General features: G+C 39.1%; 1 protein-coding gene across 1 annotated transcript in view; it reads left to right on the top strand.

Annotated features, from left to right (window-relative positions):
- The window catches only part of GPR158 (G protein-coupled receptor 158), a 302,373-nt gene extending 280,191 nt beyond the window's left edge, over positions 1–22,182 (top strand). Inside the window, exons 8-11 of the mRNA XM_027559934.1 lie at positions 7,088–7,226; positions 11,228–11,333; positions 16,837–16,983; positions 17,723–22,182. Of these exons, the coding sequence (XP_027415735.1) occupies positions 7,088–7,226; positions 11,228–11,333; positions 16,837–16,983; positions 17,723–19,201 (1,871 nt within the window). The 3' untranslated portion in view covers positions 19,202–22,182. The remainder of the gene's footprint in view (positions 1–7,087; positions 7,227–11,227; positions 11,334–16,836; positions 16,984–17,722) is intronic.
- The last annotated feature ends 699 nt before the right edge of the window (positions 22,183–22,881 follow it).

Raw genomic sequence — 22,881 nt, 5'->3', positions numbered from 1 at the left:
TACAAGCACCCTTTAATGAGTACTGAGGAAAATAGATTAGACTTCCTTTCCATCTGACTTAGATTAATGTTCATGATTTAGGTTCATTTACATGCATCTTTTTTTATTCTAATGTACCATATGCCTTAATCCTGCTGCATCGTTTGTTACAATTTTTTAAATGTATTTTTAATTTTCAATCAAAGAAATGAAAGCTTGACTGCATTGACAGGCTATGTCATGAGAAACTTCACACATACTTTTTTTGGGGGTGGGGGGAGGGTTGTTTGTTTTTTATGTTGTTTTATTTATTTATTTTAAGTTTTTTAATTTTATACTGCAGTTTATTGAATCATAATCTGTGAACTTGTAATATATTTAAACATAATGACTTGATATATGATACATTGTGAAATGATTCCCCCAGTCAAGTTAATTAACATATTCATCAACTCACATAGTTTCCTGGGGGAGGTGTGTGTGTATGTGTAAGAATGCTTAAAATCCATTCTCTTAGCAAATTTCAAGTATAGTTACTTACATTAGATCCTCAAAATGTATCCATCTTTTAACAACATCTGTAGCCTTTGACCAATCTCTCCTTATGCCCACAACTTTAGCCCCTGTCAATCATCATTGTACTGTTTCTATGTGTTCGATGTGGTTTTGTTTTGTTGCGTTGTGTTTAGATTCTATATATGATACAGACATACTTTTTGAAAGTCTTTTTCATAGTTTCTTGAATGAGTGACGTAGATATTATTTTCCTTGTTTATCTACATATTACCTCTTCTGAACAATGTTTTATTTCTTTGAAGAGTAGTTGTGATGCTGAAGGGCTGAGAGAAAGGATAAATTAATTTTGTTCCTTCATTTTATCCTTGCTGCTGCTACTGCTAAGTCGCTTCAGTCATGTCCGACTCTGTGCGACCCCAGAGACGGCAGCCCACCAGGCTCCCCCGTCCCTGGGATTCTCCAGGCAAGAACACTGGAGTGGGTTGCCATTTCCTTCTCCAATGCATGAAAGTGAGAAGTCAAAGTGAAGTCGCTCAGTTGTGTCCGACTCTTAGCGACCCCATGGACTGCAGCCTACCAGGCTCCTCCGTCCATGGGATTTTCCAGGCAAGAGTACTGGAGTGGGGTGCCATTGCCCTCTCCATCATTTTATCCTTACAACGCCATTTTTCTTTTTAGAAGTGAAGAAATTTTGGGATGGGGTCTTGGGGCAGTGCCTAAAAGACATGGAGCAGGAGTAATTAAGATATCTGTAGCGATCATAGCTTCTAAGGAGCTTCAGCTCCCCCGCGGAACCGTTGGATTCTAAAGGGTGAATAATTAAGATGGGGAAAAAAGGTTTTGTTGCTTCAGTAGATAGCCTATAGATTAACTCTGTTGTCAAAAGATTTTGGCAGCTCTTTTACTCGTACTAAGATGACTATCATAGTTTAAAAACAAGCTGCTAACCCATATGGACTGCAAATTCCAGCCTGTTTTACCCCCATTCCACTCCGATGTCTGCAGTAACTGTAGCGAACAGAGCCTTCTTCTGAGGTTTAAGTATGGAGGAATAGGAAGGCTTCTGAGTTTTCCTGTTTGAGCTCACTGAGACCCATTCCCCACAGTAGTCAAAACCAATGTCTATGCCTCTAGTAATAAAGCAAAAGAAAGTCTCCATCGAAGGATATAATTTAGAGAACACTGGTCAAGAGAACCAGGAGACCTGGGATGCAGACTCTGTTCATGGTGAGTCAGCAGGGGTGGAGCCAGGTTCTCAGTGGGCGTGTCCATGGGTGTGACCTACGGTTCAGCTCTGCCCATCTCTTCCTTACTGCTCCCAGGAGCTGAGAAGGGGCATTCCTGGCCAGCAGAGTCCTAGTTGTGAACTCCCAGCAACATCCATCTTCTCCATGCTTCTTAGATGAATACACTGATTTTATGACAAACAGAACTCCTGGAACTCACCAATCACCCACTTCACAGCCACATCCACACTCTCAAAAATGTACCCCCAAGGCCACGTGATCTCACAAAGTCAATCCTCCCTTTAAAATTCTACCAGAAGTATCCTTTTCATTGTTTTCACCACTGTAAATCTCACACCTATCTTTATTTAAATCAAAGAAAAGACAAATAAGCCTCCAGAATATAAAGTTTCTGTCTGCAGCCAAACCCTGGAATGCTGGAATTTGAGCTGTTTTCAAGCATTATTTAGTTGTTTGACCTAATGATAACTTCTGTGCAGTCCACCATATTATTAGAATAAAATGGAGTAAGTTTACTTTGTAAATTTTCTAAGTGGATAGGATTTAGAGAAAAACAGAAGACGACATTAAAAGAAACACTTGGAAAAGGAAAGCTAAATGTTTCATTTACATATTTAGTTGTGACTCATTGGAAAAGACTCTGATGCTGGGAGGGATTGGGGGCGGGAGGAGAAGGGGACGACAGATGATGAGATGGCTGGATGGCATCACTGACTCAATGGACATGAGTCTGGGTGAACTCTGGGAGTTGGTGATAGACAGGGAGGCCTGGCGTGCTGCAGTTCATGGGGTCGCAAAGAGTCAGACACGATTGAGCGACTGATCTGATCTGATCTGTAAAAATAATTTTTAAATGTGCTAAGAAGCATAAGGGCTCCCCTGGTGGCTCAGAGGGTAAAGAATCCGTCTGCAGTGTGGGAGACCTGGGTTCAATCCAGGTTCAATCCTGGGTTCAAGGTTGGGGATATCTGCTAGAGAAGAGCATGGCAACCCACTTCAATATTCTTGCCTGGAGAATCCCCATGGACAGAGGAACCTGGTGGGCTACAATCCTGGGGTCACAAAGAGTCAGACACAACTGAGTGAAGAAGCACACAAGAAGCATAAAACATTATTAATACAAAACGCCTTTGCAGCATGGCAAAGCAGAGGATCACAGCTTGAGAGTCGTTTGTACTTTGAGGTTGCTTTTCTCCAGCCCTTGTGGGTGTTCTAAGATCACCAACCTGGGACATCTTCAGTGTCAAAAAACTAATATTATTTCTCACTCCTTTGCTTGACCCAGGCCTTTGGAAAGATAACTTGAAATTACTTTCATTATGGTGTATTAATTTTTTAAAGGCTATGGTAGTTAACTTTTAAATGAAATGTTATTCCTTATAGATTAAAAATGGAATACCTCAGTTTTCTGAAAGCCCTATTTGAATCTTTAAATATAAATACAATTCCCTTTTTAAGTATATCCATGCCTCCCATCAATCGTTTGCCACCAGAAATTATTTTCTAAAGCAGAAGCACAACATATATTTCAACCCCCATGAAACAGCATTGCAAAATTTGGTAACATCTGCATATTTTCTTTACTGATTGCAGTGTTAGTCTGAAGTTAATTATATGAAACTGACTTTTTTTTCCTCAGCACAACTTTTATAAATCACATTTAGTTTAATTGGTACTTTGAATAATAAATTGTTTTTCTGCTGGGGCATATTGTTTGATATTGCTAATGAAATGATTTTAATGTTCAGCTTAGCTGTTTGGAGGACTCTTATTTTGTCTTATATTTTTAAATGTAATTCTCTATTGTAGCATACTAATTAACTTGATAACTACTTTCCTTTAAAAAAAAAAGTGTTCAGTATAAAATTATATAAAAGCACTGCTATAAGTGGCCAGGAGATAATGTTTTCATAATTCAGCTTTATGTGGATCCTTCAACTACAGCACATTTTTGTGCTAGTGTTATTTAATAATATTTTGTATTCATCATTCTTGAGTGTCAATTACCACACACTTAGTGGCCCATCAATAAGTATCATTTGCCTTTATTAATCATAATGCCAGTATTATCTTTAAATTGTGTATATAGATGTTTGATGGGTCTAGACATCCATCAGTGTTAAGTGGAGTGGCAAGGTAACAGAAAGCCTATATCTCTTAAATACATGAAACTGGTATCATTTATATTCATTCATTTCAACAAATATTTACTAAAATCTTATTCATGTGTGATCAGTATCCTTGCTATCATCTTTGTGGGCAAAGGTAGAAAAAATAATTGAAAGACTTAGTTCTTATCCTGATAAATATCATCACAGTCAGGGCTCAAGACTCCATGAACAGTTTTCTCCCAGTTATATATTGTGTGGCAAATTATTCTCTGCGTTGTGTGGTATAGATAGTTAAAAACTGTAAGAGATTAGAGGAAGGAAACTTCAGTGTAAGTTAGAATCATGGCTGGGGACCTAGGGATGGAGGTGGGACCTGAATTGAACATCGAAAGATTGGTTAATATTTGGAAGTGTGGATGAGAGGAGATTTTGTGTGTTAGTAATAGCATAAACAAAGACGCAGAAGCAAGAATCTTTGGAGTGTTCAGAGGACAGTGAGTCTTCCTGGGCCAGCTCAGAGTTCATGTTGGGGAACTCTGGGAGTTCATGTTGGTTGTATGACATGAGGTCATAGAGGGCCAATCTTATAAAATAATAGTGAACTGCTGAAGATTTCTAAATGAAGATACAAGCAGTTCCTCATAAGAGCTCACATGAGGGTCAGAGAATAGACAGGAAATCAAGGTCTAAGAACTACACGAGCACAAATGAATAAGGCCAAGCAATGGGGCAGCCAACAGGAAGCCCTTAGGGGGTAAGAAAGTCTTGCAACTTTCTGACAAGAAAGTTATCAGTCTTGAAACATGTCTGCCCTGGCAGGAACCCCTGTAGTCTTCCTTTGGGAACAGAAATTAATTCCAGGGTCCTAAGTAGGTATGAATGGATCTTCTAAGGGAAATATTAATACGAATCAGTGAACCCAAATGGAGATCTGGACAAATCCTGATATGATCAAAGTGGAGTTTTAGAAAAATGAACTTGTCGCTGTTATAGAGAATGATTAATATAGGGTGAATCCAGGTTTAGATGGACAGTTGATAAATGAGTAAACTTATAGGAACTTAAGCAACAATTGTAATTGTGGACATTGAAAGAACTGATACATATGAAAAATAAGTCTAGGTAGAAAATGTATCAGTGAAAGGTGGCTCTGAGATTTCAAACCTGAGTGAAGAGGCAATAGTAATACCATGGACAGAAGTACAAGCCTTAGGGAAGAAAGCTTTCCATGAAGACCTTTTCCGAATCCAGTAAGCTTGGCTAGGAAGAACATTCACAGACATGGCCAGTGGCCAACATACAGAATAATCAAGACCTCCACTCTCATATCATGGAGATCTTTGAGTGAGGTTTATTTTCTCTTTGGCTTTTGACCATACCAGAGTTTTTGAGTAACTCTTGAAAGGTGTGTTTACTTAGGGCTTATTGTTTAAATACTGGTAGAAATATGCTGAAACTTTAGCAGGTAAAACACCTGGGCATATGGAACTGGAAATCAGTATTTCAGTATGCAAGTAGATTACCTCTAGGTAACGCATTTTGTGAAATGTTTTTGCTAACCAGAACTTTCTTTTTGTTAATTGGGTATTATTGTCCCATGAGGTCACGTCACTAAGACAGAGAAAATGCATGATAACAGTTACTTGGTCAGAATAGGGTAAAGTAACAATGTTTAGTTTTAAAAAAATAGTCAAAAGAGGGACTTCCCTGATGGGTCAGTGGTGAAGAGTCTTGCCCTTGCCTGGCAGTGCTAGAGACATGGGTTCAATCCCTGATCTGGGAAGATCCCACATGCCGTGGAGCAGCTAAGCTCCTGAGCCACAGCTACTGAACCTGTGCTCTAGATCCCATGCACCACAACTACTGAAGCCCACACACCCTGGAGCCCGTGCTCCACAACTAGAGAAGCTACCAAATGAGAAGTCCATGCATCACAATGAAGAATAGCCCCTGCTCACCACAATTAGAGACAGTCTGAGCATAGCAACAAAGACCCAGCACGGCCAAAAAAAATTTTTTTAATTTCAGAAAGTCAAAGGAGATGTTTAACAAAAAGAACTAATTATTTAACATTTGCTTTTATTTATTTATCTGACATCATCCCTATCAGAAACTGTTAAGTGCTTTCTGTCCATTATTTGATTTCATTAGCAAATAGCCTGGAGAAGGCAATGGCACCCCACTCCTGTACTCTTGCCTTGAAAATCCATGGACAGAGGAGCCTGGTAGGCTACAGTCCATGGGGTCCCGAAGAGTTGGACAGAACTGAGTGACTTAACTTTCACTTTTCACTTTCATGCATTGGAGAAGGAAATGGCAACCCATTCCAGTGTTCTTGCCTGGAGAATCCCAGGGACGGGGGAGCCTGGTGGGCTGCCGTCCATTGGGTCGCACAGAGTCGGTCACAACTGAAGCGACTTAGCAGCAGCAGCAGCAGCAAATAGCCCCATGAAATATGTACTTTTATTATCCTCATTTTCCAGGGAAGGAAACTGTGACCAGAGGGTTAACTCGAGTCAGATAATGCAAAGTTAATTGGGGATCCAGCCAGAATTCCCCATCAGGTCTAGCATGATTCTGAAGCCCTATCCTTAAGTGCCACACTGTATTGTCTCTTCTGGCTTGAGCAAGCAAACAAGATGATGGGGAATTTCACTAAAACTTTGGCATGTACTCACCAAAGATTAGATGTCTGTCAGGTGTGAAAACCATGAAGGTTCACTGATAAAATATGCCACTGCATGTTTAGCAACCAATTTTCTCACAGTTCGGGCAATGGAGGTCTTTGAACCAGACTCAGTGCATTAAGAACTTAAATATCTCGAAGCTGCATGTAAATACATTATAAGCCTTTTGCTACCTTGATGACTTTATTGTGATTCAGAGGCTCTGTGAACAGCTTAAACTTACGTTCGGGATGTAGAAAATTATTTTGCACATTTTAGGAAATAGCTATTGATTCTCAAAAAAAAAAAAAATCTGAGATATCAAACACTGTTTAAAAAATGTTTAATTAAAAAAATAAAATATACCTATGAAAAATCCTCTATACACTGAATAAAAATTAAAAATAAACATGGCCTATGTATTCATATGTGAATGACATTTTTGTATGCATCTATTTCTGTGTGTTTCTATCATAGACACAAAATGCCTGCTAAAGTGCTTAAATTTTACTTCTCCCTTCACCTATAAAACTAACAGCGAATTGTGTGTTTTCTGTTCTTCTCACAGCTGAATTTTTATTCCTCCTGTGGGGTGTTTATCTCTGCTATGCAGTGCGGACGGTCCCTTCAGCATTTCATGAGCCGCGCTATATGGCCGTTGCAGTTCATAATGAGCTCATTATCTCTGCTATATTCCATACAATTAGGCAAGTGATCTGTAGAGTTGCAAAATAACTGTTTTATTTTTCTGATGTGTTGCAGTTTAATTTAAACAGCAAAACTGGGTAAGATACATAATGGAAAGATTTAGGAAGGATAGCGTTTTGTACATTGACTAATTTCTTTGTCACAGAAATGACAAATGAATATAGTTTTTTTTTTTAACTCTGCTGCTCTCAGTTCCTTCTGATGAGCTGTTTATTGCCTTCATTTATTTGAAAGGGAACTCACTGTTATTGTATTATGTTAAACCACTTCTGGGGTTGTCATTGGGTATTGTTTATTGTATGTCATACTTTTTGTTCTGGAGCCATGAAGCAATACATACATACATTATAAAATAGATACAGATAAATCATCTATGATTTCACTCGTGTTTATTATGTTAGTTTATACTTTCAAAATCCTAACACTCAGATAACTTACATATGTGAAATAGGTTGAATTCAAAAGCAAAATCCATTCCAAGTTGATGGTTGGATTTTTGTGTGCAGTTGGATTTTTTTCATCCTCACACTCTTTCTATGGTAAGAATATATGGCCTAGCCCTCCGTTTCTTGTTATTCCATATGGTTCCATAGCCAAAGAGTACAAAGAAGAAAGAAAATGGCTTATGAAAAATGAAGAAAATGAAAGATGCATGACTTATCTTTTGAGAATTTTCACCTGATTCATAATTGAAAATAAATCTCAGCAAGAAAATAAAAGGAATCCATTAGTTTGGAAAACAACAAAGAGATGCCATTCAATTACTTGATATACATTAAAAGTTAAGACACACTCTAAGTAATTAGAAATTTTGAGTATTAGTCTTGGCCCTCAGTGGAAAGATAGAGATTAATGAAAGGATGAAAAAGTGATGATCTGTGGAAGTTTTACAGGTTGTTTATCATCTCTCACTGTAGTCAGTAATCATAAAATGATGTCTTGCATTCAGTTGATATCTGAATGCGCAGCCACACTTCAGAAAACACTGTTTTAACAGAGCTAAAGTGACAGGAAACATGTTAAATACTTGTTAAAAATAACTTTCCTATTTTGCTTAGACCTTTCCTACAGAGTCGCAAACAGCCCACCAGTTCGACCAGAAGAATCATAAAAACCATGAGCTTATATGTAGACACAAGCTCTATTCAAGGATAAGAAGCAATAACAATTGAAATCAGCTGGATCTGTCTTGGCAAATTTTTCCTGGAGTGAAATAATATTAAATAAGGCATCCAACATCAGCAAAAATATTTTATATCAATAGGATATATATGTTCCTCTTATCTGCTTAAAATATGAAATTATGTATACATATATGTATGTATTTGTACATGCATATATATAAATTAAAAACTATTACTACAGATTATGTACAGATTTGCTATCTTTCTTACCAAACTATCAGACTGAACAAAAAGAACCTAAAATAACCTAAAAGGGTTAAGTCTAGAAGGATGAATAATGAGAAAGCATTTTGCTCAGTCAGTTCTAATTCTTTACTTATTTTTAGTACTGAGCATAAATCTAACTTTTGGGAAAGTGCAAAACTTTTTAAAAGTCTGCCTTTATTCTTAACCTCAATTTTCAAATATTTCTATGCACCTGACCTTTAGACCTGTTTAGTTGAAATACTATTTTTTAAAATGAATCTTTAATACTACTGCAAAATCCAGTTGTTCTTAAGATATTTCTAATCAGAAGTACAACCTAAAAAAAAGTCTGTCAGTAATTAAAAGCGGATTAAGGACAACTGATGTTAGTATATTTCAAAATTATTTTTTGGAAGAGTCACTGGTTTAATTCAAAACATACGTACCCATTCTTTTCTCTAGGTATTGTCAGGCTAGTTTCAACTTCTGTTGGCATTTGAGATAGGAATTCCCTGTACATAGGATGCTTTTAGACTGTAAATCCATCTCCTCTGATGTACCTGTCTACTCCAGGACTGGCTATGGCCCCAGAAGATTGGCATTGTATTATTTTCAGGGGTACATTTTATATTGCTTCAGTGCTTCAATACTCTTGTCTCAAAGACTGTAACTTTTTATTGAGTAAGATAATCCTATATTAGCTCTTAAAAAGAAATCTTACCTGACCTGGCACAGATGGGATTCCAAAGTATTCCATTCCTGAACACAGTGAATATTCAGTCATGTTCAAAGCAGGTATGAAGCTACCCTTCTCACAAAGGAATTCAGAAAGACGTTAATCCAGAGACTCTCTTTTAGTTGTCTGTGAAGGACCACAGTTGTTTTGCACTTCTGTCTAAGTCTGTGTTGCTTATGTCTCCAGACACAGGGAAAAGACTCTTGTCTGCATTTTGATAACCCCTGAGCTTCCGTTTGACCTTGACTTTGGAGGAGTAGGGAGATGGGGGTAAAAATGAGGAAGAAATAGCCTTGATGGAAATTTTATCTTAGATGTTAATAATATGTATTTAGGAAATTTGTCTTGAATATGGTATAATGCAGAAATAAAATTAGTCTCCTCTATTTTTAGATTCATATATGTTTATTTCAGGCTTCCCAGGTTGTGCTAGTGGTAAAGAAAGTAGTGTGTTAGTCCTTCAGTCCTGTCCAACTCTCTGTGACCGCATGCACTGTAGCCCGCCAGGCTCCTCTCTGCATAGGATTTCCCAGGCAAGAATACGGGTGGATTGGCATTTTCTTCTCCAGGGGGTCTTCCGATCCCAGGGTAAAGAACCCGCCTGCAATGCAGGAGACCCGAGTTCAGTCCCTGGGTCAGGAAGATCCCCTGGAATAGGAAGTGGCAACCCACTCTTGTATTCTTGTCTGGAGAATCTCATGGACAGAGGACAGAGGAGCCTGGCAGGCTACAGTCCATAACACTGCAAAGAGTCAGACATGGCTGAAGTGACTTAGCACACATGCACACATGTTTATTTCACGATTAAGCATTCTCTTAGGATTTAGCTTTTCAAATTTGATGATGTATATCATTGAAACAAAATGCTAATTCTCTAATTCCAAAATCTCATAGTTAGCTTTCATGAATAAACAATAGATGGGAAACATTAAAAGAATATGAGTGCAAAATGACCTTAATAAAAGCAATACCTGGTTTTTGCATAAAGATGAATCCTTAAAACATGAGTTTTAGTTTGTACATGTACCTACTGATTTGTCAAAATATTCCAAAATTGCAAGGACAGATATCAATAATGAATTTTTCCTACACCTTACTTGCAGGGCTGTCCTGGAAAAGAGCATTATAAATTCCTCTATAAGATTTTAAATATGACATTTTAAAATATTTTAAAATAATTTGATGCTCTATAAAAACTAAAATTTGTATTTTAAAAGATGTGCTTTATACATCCACTGTATTTCAGTGTTTAAAAATAGTTTAAAAACGATGTACTTTAATACCCATTAGTACATTCATTTTTCCCATTACATTGTTTACCGTATCAGTCTCTGGGGTCATTCACCAAGACACATATTTACCCATTTTTTCCTTAGTTCTGATTAATGTTTTTAAATGAAAACTGTTATGATCAAGAGTTATTTGACTGTGCCTTATAATCTAAATTTCCCTGAAACAATAAATTTTTACCCTACTCTTCTTTTGAAGAATTCACATGTGTTCACTGCTTATGCTTTGCACATTCAACTTACCTACAAAATAATCAAGAAAATGTTTAGCACATTATATAAGTATATGCTATCTTTCTTACTGTTGATAATTTAAGGAAATAAAGAGTTTGTGTCTTATGCATCTAGTTAGGGTTCCTTAGACCCTTATTCTTCTGTGATGAAAATACTGGGTTGACCAAAAAGTTCATTTGCATTTTAGTTTTTCCATAAGATCTTACAGAAAAACCTGAAGGAACTTTTTGGCCAATGCAATATATGTTGTAGAAATAGCAGTATGATTTCTTACTTCCTTGCATTTACTGATACATTGAGGAAAAGGAAGTATCCTAGTGTTTTAAGTAGAAATCTTCTTGGGTTGCTAATATGGTGAATTCTCATTTCAGATTTGTTCTTGCCTCAAGACTTCAGTCTGATTGGATGTTGATGCTGTATTTTGCACATACTCATTTGACTGTGACAGTCACCATTGGGTTGCTTTTGATTCCAAAGGTATTTCTCCAACATTCCTTTTCTCTTGCAAGACAGTTATTTTAAATGATAATGAAATTGGTTCTTCTTTGAAAAATATCTGGCAATATAGGCAAAGGGTGGTGTAAAGATTTGTGTAACATGCTACCGTATTTTTAAAACTCAGGAAACTATTAATAGGCATCTCTTTTCTTTGGAGATTCATTAAACATCGCACATAATATTTAACTACCTTAGTCTGTACAAAACCGTCATCATCCAATTCAGTCCTTTTCCAAACATTCTGCTATCGATTTATGTTTTAATTATTAGGGGTGCAAGGTGGCCTTTCATTGTACCTGTAACCTCAATATCATTTTTAAACAGAATTATCTTTTTCTACGAAACTCTTATTTGGATGCATATTCAAGAAAGTTGTGTTTTAATCATTCAGAGAATTTTTATGTAAATAGAAATAATTATAACGTTGTATAAAAAGAATCTTCCTTAACACTGAGAGATTCTGACAAAGACTTTCTAGGCAGCATTCTGAAGTGGAGGAAAGTGGGCCAGGACTCAGAATACAGGGATTCTGAACTCATGCCCACCCCAAGCTGACTCTGTAACATAGTGTCAGCCAAGACTTTTCATCTCTCTGAGTTTCAGTTTCCTCATCAATGACATGATAGCAATAAGTCTGCTTGGAATAAAAATGATATCAGAGCTTGGAGTAAAACATACATATTATCATCATTTTCCTTCTTTACATGTAGAAAAACAAAATATTACAATATTATATAGCTTTATCAGTGTCCTGTAATATCAGTTCATTTCAGTTCAGTAGCTCAGTCGTGTCCGACTCTTTGCGGCCCCATGAATCGCAGCACGCCAGGCCTCCCTGTCCATCACCAACTCCCGGAGTTTATGCAAACTCCTGTCTGTTGAATCGGTGGTGCCTTCCAGCCATCTCATCCTCTGTCGTCCCCTTCTCCTCCTGCCCCCAGTCCCTCCCAGCATCAGGGTCTTTTCCAATGAGTCAACTCTTCACCTGAGGTGGCCAAAGTATTGAGGTTTCAGCTTTAACATCATTCCTTCCAAAGAAATCCCAGGGCTGATCTCCTTTAGAATGGACTGGTTGGATCTCCTTGTAGTCCAAGGGACTCTCAAGAGTCTTCTCCAACACCACAGTTCAAAAGCATCAATTCTTCGGCACTCAGCTTTCTTCACAGTCCAACTCTCACATCCATACATGACCACAGGAAAAACCATAGCCTTGACTAGATGGACCTTTGTTGGCAAAGTAATGTCTCTGCTTTTGAATATGCTACCTAGGTTGGTCATAACTTTCCTTCCAAGGAGTAAGCGTCTTTTAATTTCATGGCTGCAGTCACCATCTGCAGTGATTTTGGAGCCCAGAAAAATAAAGTCTGACACTGTTTCCACTGTTTCCTCATCTATTTCCCATGAAGTGATGGGACCGGATGCCATGATCTTCGTGTTCTGAGTGTTGAGCTTTAAGCCAACTTTTTCACTCTCCTCTTTCACTTTCATCAAGAGGCTTTTTAGTTCCTCTTCACTTTCTGCCATAAGGATGGTGTCATTTGCATATCTGAGGTTATTGATATTTCTCCCGGCAATCTTGATTCCAGCTTGTGCTTCTTCCATTCCAGCGTTTCTCATGATGTACTCTGCATAGAAGTTAAATAATCAGGGTGACAATATACAGCCTTGATGTACTCCTTTTCCTCTTTGGAACCAGTCTGTTGTTCTATGTCCAGTTCTGACTGTTGCTTCCTGACCTGCATACAGGTTTCTCAAGAGGCCAGTCAGGAGGTCTGGTATTCCCATCTCTTTCAGAATTTTCCACAGTTTCTTGTGATCCACACAGGCAAAGGCTTTGGCATAGTCAAGAAAGCAGAAATAGATTTTTTTCTGGAACTCTCTTGCTTTTTCGATGGTCCAGCACATGTTGGCAATTTGGTCTCTGGTTCCTCTGCCTTTTCTAAAACTAGCTTGAACATCAGGAAGTTCATGGTTCACATATTGCTGAAGCCTGGCTTGGAGAATTTTGAGCATTACTTCACTAGCATGTGAGATGAGTGCAATTGTGCGGTAGTTTGAGCATTCTTTGGCATTTCCTTTCTTTGGGATTGGAATGAAAACTGACCTTTTCCAGTCCTGTGGCCACTGCTGAGTTTTCCAAATGTGCTGGCATATTGAGTGCAGCACTTTCACAGCATCATCTCTCAGGATTTGAAATAGCTCAACTGGAATTCCATCACCTCCACTAGCTTTGTTCATAGTGATGCTTCCTAAGGCCCACTTGACTTCACATTCCAGGATGTCTGGCTCTAGGTGAGTGATCACACCATCGTGGTTATCTGGGTCATGAAGATCTTTTTTGTACAGTTCTTCTGTGTATTCTTGCCACCTCTTCTTAATATCTTCTGCTTGTGTTAGGTCCATACAATTTCTGTCCTTTATCGAGCGCATCTTTGCATGAAATATTCCCTTGGTATCTCTAATTTTCTTGAAGAGATCTCTAGTCTTTCCCATTCTATTGTTTCCCTCTATTTCTTTGCATTGATCGCTGAGGAAGGCTTTCTTATGTCTCCTTGCTATTCTTTGGAACTCTGCATTCAGATGCTTATGTCTTTCCTTTTCTCCTTTGCTTTTTGCTTCTCCTCTTTTCACAGCTATTGGTAAGGCCTCTTCAGACAGCCATTTTGCTTTTTTGCATTTCTTTTCCATTTGGATGGTCTTGATCCCTGTCTCCTGTACAATGTCATGAACTTTCATCCACAGTTCATCAGGCACTCTGTCTTATCAGATCTAGTCCTTTAAATCTATTTCTCACTTCCACTGTATAATCATAAGGGATTTGATTTAGGTCATACCTGAATGGTCTAGTGGTTTTCCCTACTTTCTTCTATTAGGAGTTCATGATCTGAGCCACAGTCAGCTCCCGGTCTTGTTTTTGACATTAGCCAAAATCAGAATTGTGATTTCTTTCTCTACCTCAGCTCTCACAATTAACCAAAACACTGAAATTCAACCTGATTGAAAAGGCCAAACAATTTTAAACAGAGAGGCATGCCTAATTTCTTCCTTACTTGAATGACACCAGATAGTCATAATTTTTGTGGATTAGTCTGTTAACTTCAGCTTATCCTAACCATTTTTATACTTTGTATAATATGATTATATTTTTATTAGATGAATGTATACTCAGACTATTTATTGATTGATTCAATAAATTTTTGTTGAGCTCCAGAAAGAATTGAAAGAACATGTTCATATAGAAATTTGTTTATGCTGTCTCTTACCTTGATTGTAGTGAGGCATCATGGGTGTTTGCATATGTCTAGACTCATCAAATTGTAGACATTTAATATGTGCAGTTCTCTGCATATGAATTATATCTCAATAAAGCTGGTTTAAATTTTTTTCTTTAATTTTTACATGAATGTTCATAGCAGCATTATCCACAGTAGCCCAAAAGTGGAAAGAACCCAAATGTCCATCAACTGATAATGTGCAAACAAAATGTCAAATACTCACACAATGAAATATTATTTATCAGTTAAAAGAAATAAAGCGCTGATACATGCTACAGTTTGTACAAACCTTTAAAACATTATGCCAAGTGAAGGAAGCCAGATAAAAGAGGCCACATGTTATATGATTCCATTTATGTGAAATGAAATATACAGCTCTAAAGAGACAGAAAGTAGAGGAGTAGTGCCATGGGCTGGAGAAAAGAGGGGCTTGGAGTGACTGCTTAATTGGTTTAAAAAGATTTCTTTTGGGGGTGATGAAAACATTCTGGAATTAGATGGTGGTGATGATTGTACAACCTCAAGAATATACTAAAAAATACAGGTTTGTATAGTTTAAAATTGAGAATGTTATGATATATGCGTTATATCTCAATAAATAAGTAATTTAAAACAGTATTGAGGAGCTTTGTTCAATATCCTAGAATAAGAGTAATGAACAGACCTAAGTCTGTGCTCTCATGGTACTTATATTCTGGAGGAGGAGAGAAGGAAATGGAAAAGACATACAAAATAAATGTTTAAAATAGTATTTTAGGTAGAGATACACGTTAAGGAAAAATCAGAAAGCAGGAAATGGACAGTACCTGACAAATTACTGTTTTTTAAGCTCATGATAATCTGTACTAAGACTTTGCTTGAGAAAACGTAATTCCACTCTTATAAGTAATCTCCAGCTGGTTTAACTAATAGCGTGTGAGATTTTGGAGGGCTGGGGCCTATTTTCTTCATCTTTGTGGCCTCAAGTTTATGGCACATGTGGTTCCCACAAACATACATAGAAGAATGAGTGGAAAAGTTCATCAGTTTCTGTGGTTTCTCAGCCAGTCCCACATACAAAATAGTCATTATTACTTAAAGAATTGCCATTTTACCTATTATCTCCAATTTATGTTCACCTGCCTAGCTGAATATTTGAACAACAGCTGACATTAAAACATCTCTGTGTTTCTGTGTCAAAGGGTGGTCTATCCATTTTTTTAAAGGAATATTTCACCTGATGGCCAGCTGAGAAAAAAGAACCCATGTCCAATTTTCACAGGACAGTCACTTGGTTTATTCATTGTGTAAAGTGTGGCTGGATGCTTTAGATTCTCTCTGTTTCCATCATTTACCCGATTCCCTCTTTCTTACTTCTGCACTTGAAGAAGAATAGAGACAGCAAGACTACATGAAACTGAAAAATGTCCAAAGACTCCATGAAGATAGTTAGAATATACCAAAAGGTGTTGAAGGAGGAACTTGAGAATACTGATGAGCTAGAGGGGAAAAAAAATCTGTTATTTCAGTGATTCTTTGCACTTTTAAACTTAGATACCATCCAGCCCAAGCCGGGTAAGCTAAAAGGATCACCATGCTCACCAGAGGTTCCATGGCCCACTTAAGACCTCACTGACAACACAGTCAGGGCTGGAATCCAGAGCCCCTGTCCCCTCAGTTTTGAAAGTAGTTTGTTTGAAACTCTGTGTGATGGACTGAAAGTCACTGTCCTGTGATCATTCCAGACTCCGCCCATAGATGAAATACAGCCCCCTCTGTGTGAAGTGAGATGACACCAGATAGACCCCACTGCTGGAAAAAAAATATTTCCGCTCAGTCACCAGTAGGTCCAGATCACTGCTTTGAGAGTACAGTGAACTCAGAGTACCCTCAGAGAACCTTTCTTTGGGTTCTTCTGCTTATTTTCATTTTTAAAATGCAAATATCATTGAAGAGAAATAATGTGAGTTAACCCTGGGAACCTGAAAAAATACAAGAACAAAAATAGAAGTCAAAGAGTGAACCAAGTATTATTAATACCTCATTCTAAGAACTCTATTGTGTAACAAGGACAACAGAACAAAATATGGCAGCAAATCTTTCGTAAAGAGTTCTGTGAATGCATCTTAGCTGAGGAAATGAGGTAACATTAGAACCTTTAGAAAAATTATTATGCCATGTCCTCCAGTGGATTAATGTCTACAGCTCATATTGAATCTCTGTTGCAGTTTTCACATTCAAGCAATAACCCACGAGATGACATTGCAACGGAAGCATATGAAGATGAGCTAGACATGGGCCGATCTGGATCCTACCTGAACAGCAGTATCAATTCAGCCTGGAGTGAGCACAGCTTGGATCCAGAAGACATTCGGGTAACACCAGCATTTCTACTTTTCTGTTTTAGATTAGGCCCATTTGTACATCATACGTGTGTGGGCAGGTATTCATGTGTTCTTTGTGTTATAGAACTTGTGTGATTATGTAAGGACTGAAGGCATCACATGCAGAGTTTATCCAATTCTGAAACATAGAATCACAGTATAAGTTAGACCACACAGGCCAGTCTTGATCATCTTAACTGACTTAAGCCACCATGATGATAAACTGGTTATATGTCCCATGATAATGGTTTATGAGATCTTGCTGATGGGAAGGTAAATAGACCTGTGAGCAGAGACTGTGGATTATTTAAAATAATCTGTGACAATATGTCAGCATTTTGAGGAAGAAGATGCTTTTAGTATCTGATGGTCAGTTGTACAGTAAAAACCTAATATAACATTAGATGTAATTTTATCAAAAATAAAATATTTGATGCTTCCAGTTTTATCAGTAGATAATAGGCTGTGTTTTGTCATGGTCCAGGCTCAGCATGGTCCATGCAGTTCACAAGTTCAAAATGCCCATTCCATGAAGCAAGTGCAGAATGCATGAGTTCAGGTCCTAAAGTTCAGACACTCTGTGAAACAAGATACAGAAGAGTCAGGAGAAAGTTGAGGAGCAGAAATGTTAGGAAGAGCTCCTTGTACGGACTTCACATTACACTAGGGGTTATTAGCTGGCTGAAATGCTACATCCCCCATCACTTTGAATCTGCTCTTATTCTGGCAGGATGAGCTGAAGAAACTCTACGCCCAGTTGGAAATCTATAAGAGGAAGAAGATGATCACAAATAATCCCCACCTTCAGAAAAAGCGGTGCTCCAAGAAGGGCTTAGGCCGTTCCATCATGAGGCGAATCACCGAGATCCCAGAGACGGTCAGCCGGCAGTGCTCCAAGGAGGACAAGGATGGTGGGGAGCACGGCTCGGCTAAGGGGTCGAGCGCGGGCAGGAAGAACCCCCAGGAGACTGCGGGTGGCTCTGGAAAGCCCAAGGAGGAGTCCCTGCGGAGCCGGGTCTTCTCGCTCAAGAAATCGCACAGCACCTATGAGCATGTGCGGGAGCAACCAGGCGGCCCCGGCAGCCCGCCCGCCCAGAGCCGGGAGGAGGAGGAGGCTACAGACAACTCTGTGCTGGGGTCTCCGGTGGGAGCGAACCGACCCCGACCCCTGCAAGAGGACAGCCAGGCTGTGTCCACTGAGTCCGTGCCTCTGGTGTGTAAGTCGGCCAGCGCCCACAACCTCAGCTCGGAGAAGAAGCCCGGGCCCACCCGCACGTCAGTATTACAGAAGTCGCTCAGCGTCATTGCCAGTGCCAAGGAGAAAACGCTTGGACTGGCCGGGAAAACCCAGGCAGCCTGCGTGGAGGAGCGGGCCAAAGCCCAGAAAGCTCTGCCCAGAGAGAGAGAGACAAATAGAAAATACTCCAATTCAGATAACGCAGAGACTCAAGACTCTGCCCCCCCAAACTCCAGTCATTCTGAGGAGCCAAGAAAACCCCAGAAATTGGGGATTATGAAGCAACAAAGGGCCAACCCCACCACTGCCAATTCAGACCTGAGCCCAGGCGCCACCCACATGAAGGACAACTTTGACATTGGGGAAGTGTGCCCCTGGGAGATCTATGACCTAGCCCCCGGGCCTGGGCCTTTGGAATCGAAAGTTCAAAAGCACGTATCGATTGCAGCTTCTGAAATGGAGAGAAACCCAACTTTTTCCTTAAAGGAGAAATCTCATCCCAAGCCTAAGGCAGCCGACCTGTGTCAGCAGTCCAATCCGAAGAGCGTAGACAAGGCCGAGGTGTGTCCCTGGGAGAGCCAAGGTCAGTCCCTCTTTGAAGAGGAGAAGTATTTGATGTCCAAGACTCAGGTTCCCCTGGGAAGAGCTCAAGGGGAGAACAGTGGCCAGCATTGTGCAACCGGTGTGTGTGCTGGGCAGTGTGAAGAACTGCCTCCCAAAGCTGTAGCATCAAAAGTGGAGAATGAAAACCTCAACCAACTAGGAGAGCAGGAGAAAAAGACATCTTCCTCTGAGCGAAACGTGCCTGACTCCCATAACTCAAGTAATAACTTTCAGCCACCTTTAATGTCACGAGCTGAGGTGTGTCCCTGGGAGTTTGAGACCCCAGATAAACCAAATGCTGAAAGAAGTGTAGCTTTCCCTGCCTCTTCTGCTTTAAGTGCAAATAAGATAGCAGGGCCTCGAAAGTAAGAGATCTGGGGTCCTTTTAAAGTGTAGCATCCCCAGAAAGAAAAGGAGAAGGAAGAAATGCTGAATTTGATATAAGATAGAAGATACAAGGATCAGAACTACCCATGGAGTATTGGTCAGTCGGGGGAAATGGGAAAGACAGGGATGGAAGAGGGTGTAGGGAGACTGGCTTCAGTGAAGAAGTTAGACTGGCCAGGAAGGTCTTTCCCCAGGGCACGCTGGGAAAATCCTTATACTTTAGCGTGTTCGGGGGAAGTAGACCTCAGTGTCTGCCCCTGATCAATACGTATCCTTGGGACTTGGAAGATCCCAAGCAAGGCAAACCAGAAGACACAGAAGAGGTACAAGATTTTCAAAGAAGAAGGTATCAATGTCTATGCCCCAAATTCTAAGTAGCTGACTAAAAAGAACTTACTTTACCTATTTAACCTTGATAGCACTGCTAACTTAATGCATCCAAAAATCCCTTTTATATTAATGATGGCTCTCATTTTCTTATCAATGTCTGTTTCAGTACCTTGTTGTGTCTCATATTCAAGCATTCCAGATTGTATAATTTTTGCAAATAACTTTGATATTATGTGACACAACACATTTATGCAATCAGCCGCTACTCAATTGTTATTGCAACTTACAGAAATACCTGCTATCTATCAACTTTAGTTGATTCTTGAAGTACAGTAAGCTTTCTTTGGCTTGGGAAGCCATAATTGTCATGATAAAAAACCTTTTAGTTTGGGCTGTGATTTATATATTGTGAATTTGGATTTGACTCTATGATTTCACATCATGGTTTGTTATACTGTCTTAATCAGGGTCTTTTTTTAAATACAAGTTGAGTGAGTTGTTTTGCACTTTTCCTGTGAGGACGCAGAAGCTTTATTAATATTGGAGATCAAGTGGTCCTTCTTAGTCACACGTCTCAATAAGTTAAGGACAACTTATCTATTGTTTGTTCAAAGTCAGAGATAGATAATGCCTTCATTCCAATTAATTGTCCCTCTTAACAGTATTTCATACTTAGAAGCATTTCGTAAGGAAGGAAAAAGCTAAGAGTGAGAAAAATATACTGTGCATTATTATTACCAATGGAAAGGGAAGCCTCTAGGAATGACAAGAGAATTCCTGGACTGCAGAGCCAGGGAATTTGCCTTGAAAACAAAGAAAGAAAGGGAGCTCCCGTTAGCACTTTCAAGGGATTATATTTTTAAAGAGAGAAAATTATTATAGCATCAAGATCATAATATGGATATATTTTTATTATGCATACTAAATATATAATATTTTAAATTACCTTAAACTACTTATTCTCATAAAACTCTTATTCATTACTTCAGGCAGGGGTAGAACTTGCTGGCTTGAATCCCAAAGAAGTTTATAACCAGAGCTACTCAAAGCCTATGAGGCAGTGTAGGTTCTTCATTCTTCCAAGCCCTGGAAAACTTCCAAGTCCTGCAAATGGCCTAGGTGAGCTACCAGGCTCAACATTTCATATGTCAGGTTTATTTGCAAGGTGAAACAGCCCCCACCCCCTAAAGCGTACTTTATAAAATGCATTGCGTTCCACACTGATCACGTGGCATGGAAATCCGAAGCTGCTGATTTAGCCCTACTGGTGTGATCATGCAAAGAGGTTCCATCGCAAAGCTCAGTCTCATTTTCTTTTAAGATGAATCACTTGAAAATAGAACCCTGACTTCCTTTCTCTCACACTAAACACCAAAGTACCATGGCTTGTTCGGCTAGGACATTCACAGCCTAAGTAACTGTTTTTTTCATTTTTCTGAGCAGCAAGGAGAAACATGCTAGGGGGATAGAAGATGAGAAAAGGGAATCCAAAAGTGGATACAGGGCTGTTCTTAGGAGTACTACACTCAGTGGAAGAAGAAAACCAGAAATTCTTATTCACCATCAGAATTTTCTCAGTTGATTTGTCTTCAGGGTTAACAGGCATTTCCCCATTTTGCAAAGCTGTGCATAGATCTTCCTCACCCATTTGCTTGCTTCGTGCATTACTCAGGATGGTGGGGTAGGTTTGAAGAGATATAGAAATTCTATTTGTTCGTGCTTTCTTCATGCATTTCCTTCTCCCCTCCCTTTTCAATCAAAGCCTATCTACTGGGTGACCTTGGAATATGACTTCAAGGTACCAAGTTGTGAATTTGGTTCGGAGCATCCAGACCCACCTACTTTTTTCATTTATGTCCAAGATCTGTTAGCACTTTATTGACTTTTTCAGAAATAAGCAGTCAGGCATCAGTGACTTTTCATTGCACTTCAGGATGACCCTGCTAGAGATGTGGCCTAAAGAAGACTTGCCAGGTTCTACCTTAGTACAGCCCATAGATTCTCCTCCACCAGCATCAATCAACGAGAGCACCTGGGGCATTCCCCTAGCCTTTCATTGCTATCACTTATGACCAAGAGAAGCTTAAACCTGCAACCCTTAAGGTTATTTTCCCAGACTGGTAACAGTAAGCAAGTGAAGAAACTCTATGAAGTTCACAAACATTTGCTAGGTTGTCCTTCTCAGTGCATGTTCAGGCTGCATCCTGTCCTTGTTTTTAAGCCAGGGTTTATAAATAAGTAGATTTATAACAATCTTAATAGAACTGTATATTTTATGCAAGAGTTCAGCGCTTTACGACTTGAATTATAACCCAGCCCATTGTAAACTTTGGTGGCCATATGGATTTGACACTTGACAGTTCTCTTGTATTTGCTTCCTAGGTTTCTGCATGCAAGTGATGACAGGTAGGACTGAAAAAACACTGCCTTTTGACTTCTAGCATTTAGCAACCCAGAGTTGTAGAGTCAATAAAGCTGTCAGTCTCTTCACTTAATCTGTGGTTCTTCTGAAACTATTATCTGAAACCTGCAGCATCTCATCATAAAATATTTGGTAAATTTATGTTGTGATGTGTTACAGCATGTAAATACTTATAACTTCTCTGCAATAAAACATATTTATATGAAAGCAATTTGGGATGATTTGTGTGTTCATCTATCAAAAGTCGAATGTATTTCACCTCACTGACTTTAGGAGGAATTTTGTATATCTTGGGCTTTGGTACACTTATGCACACGTATCCCCACCTTACCTACCTGTAGGAATGTGTGATTAGCCAAATGTGGCCTCAGACCTGTGGGTAATCATCTGGAGCCAATTATACCTGTTAGGACTAATGGTTTTGATTTAAGAACACTCTTGCCAAATGGAAACTAATTCAGATAACTTTTAAAAATGTTTTTAAAGATTTTTTTTGATGTGGCCCACTTTTAAAGTTTTTATTGAATTTGTTATATTTAATATTGCTTCCATTTTTATGTTTTGATTTTTTGGCCACAAGGCAGGTGGGATCTTAACGCCCCACATGTAGGATCTTGGCTCCCCAGCCAGGGATCAAACCTGCACCCACTGCAGTGGAAGTACAGAGTTTTAACCACAGGACCACCAAAAGTCCCTCAGCTGCCTTTTTTTAAATTGAGGTATAGTTGATTCATAATGTTGTGTTAGTTTCTGGTATACGGCAAAGTGATATATCTATATATATATCTACATATAGCTATATATGGGCTTCCCTGGTGGCTCAGTGATAAAGAATCTGCCTATAATGCAGGAGACACAGGAGTCCTGGGTTCAATCCCCGGGTCAGGAAGATCCCCTAGAGAAGGGAATG

The sequence above is a fragment of the Bos indicus x Bos taurus genome, chromosome 13, assembly GCF_003369695.1.
Source record: "Bos indicus x Bos taurus breed Angus x Brahman F1 hybrid chromosome 13, Bos_hybrid_MaternalHap_v2.0, whole genome shotgun sequence".
Taxonomy (NCBI): Eukaryota; Metazoa; Chordata; class Mammalia; order Artiodactyla; family Bovidae; genus Bos; species Bos indicus x Bos taurus.
Note: the sequence above shows the minus strand (reverse complement) of the source record. Positions and strands in the feature narration are given on the sequence as shown.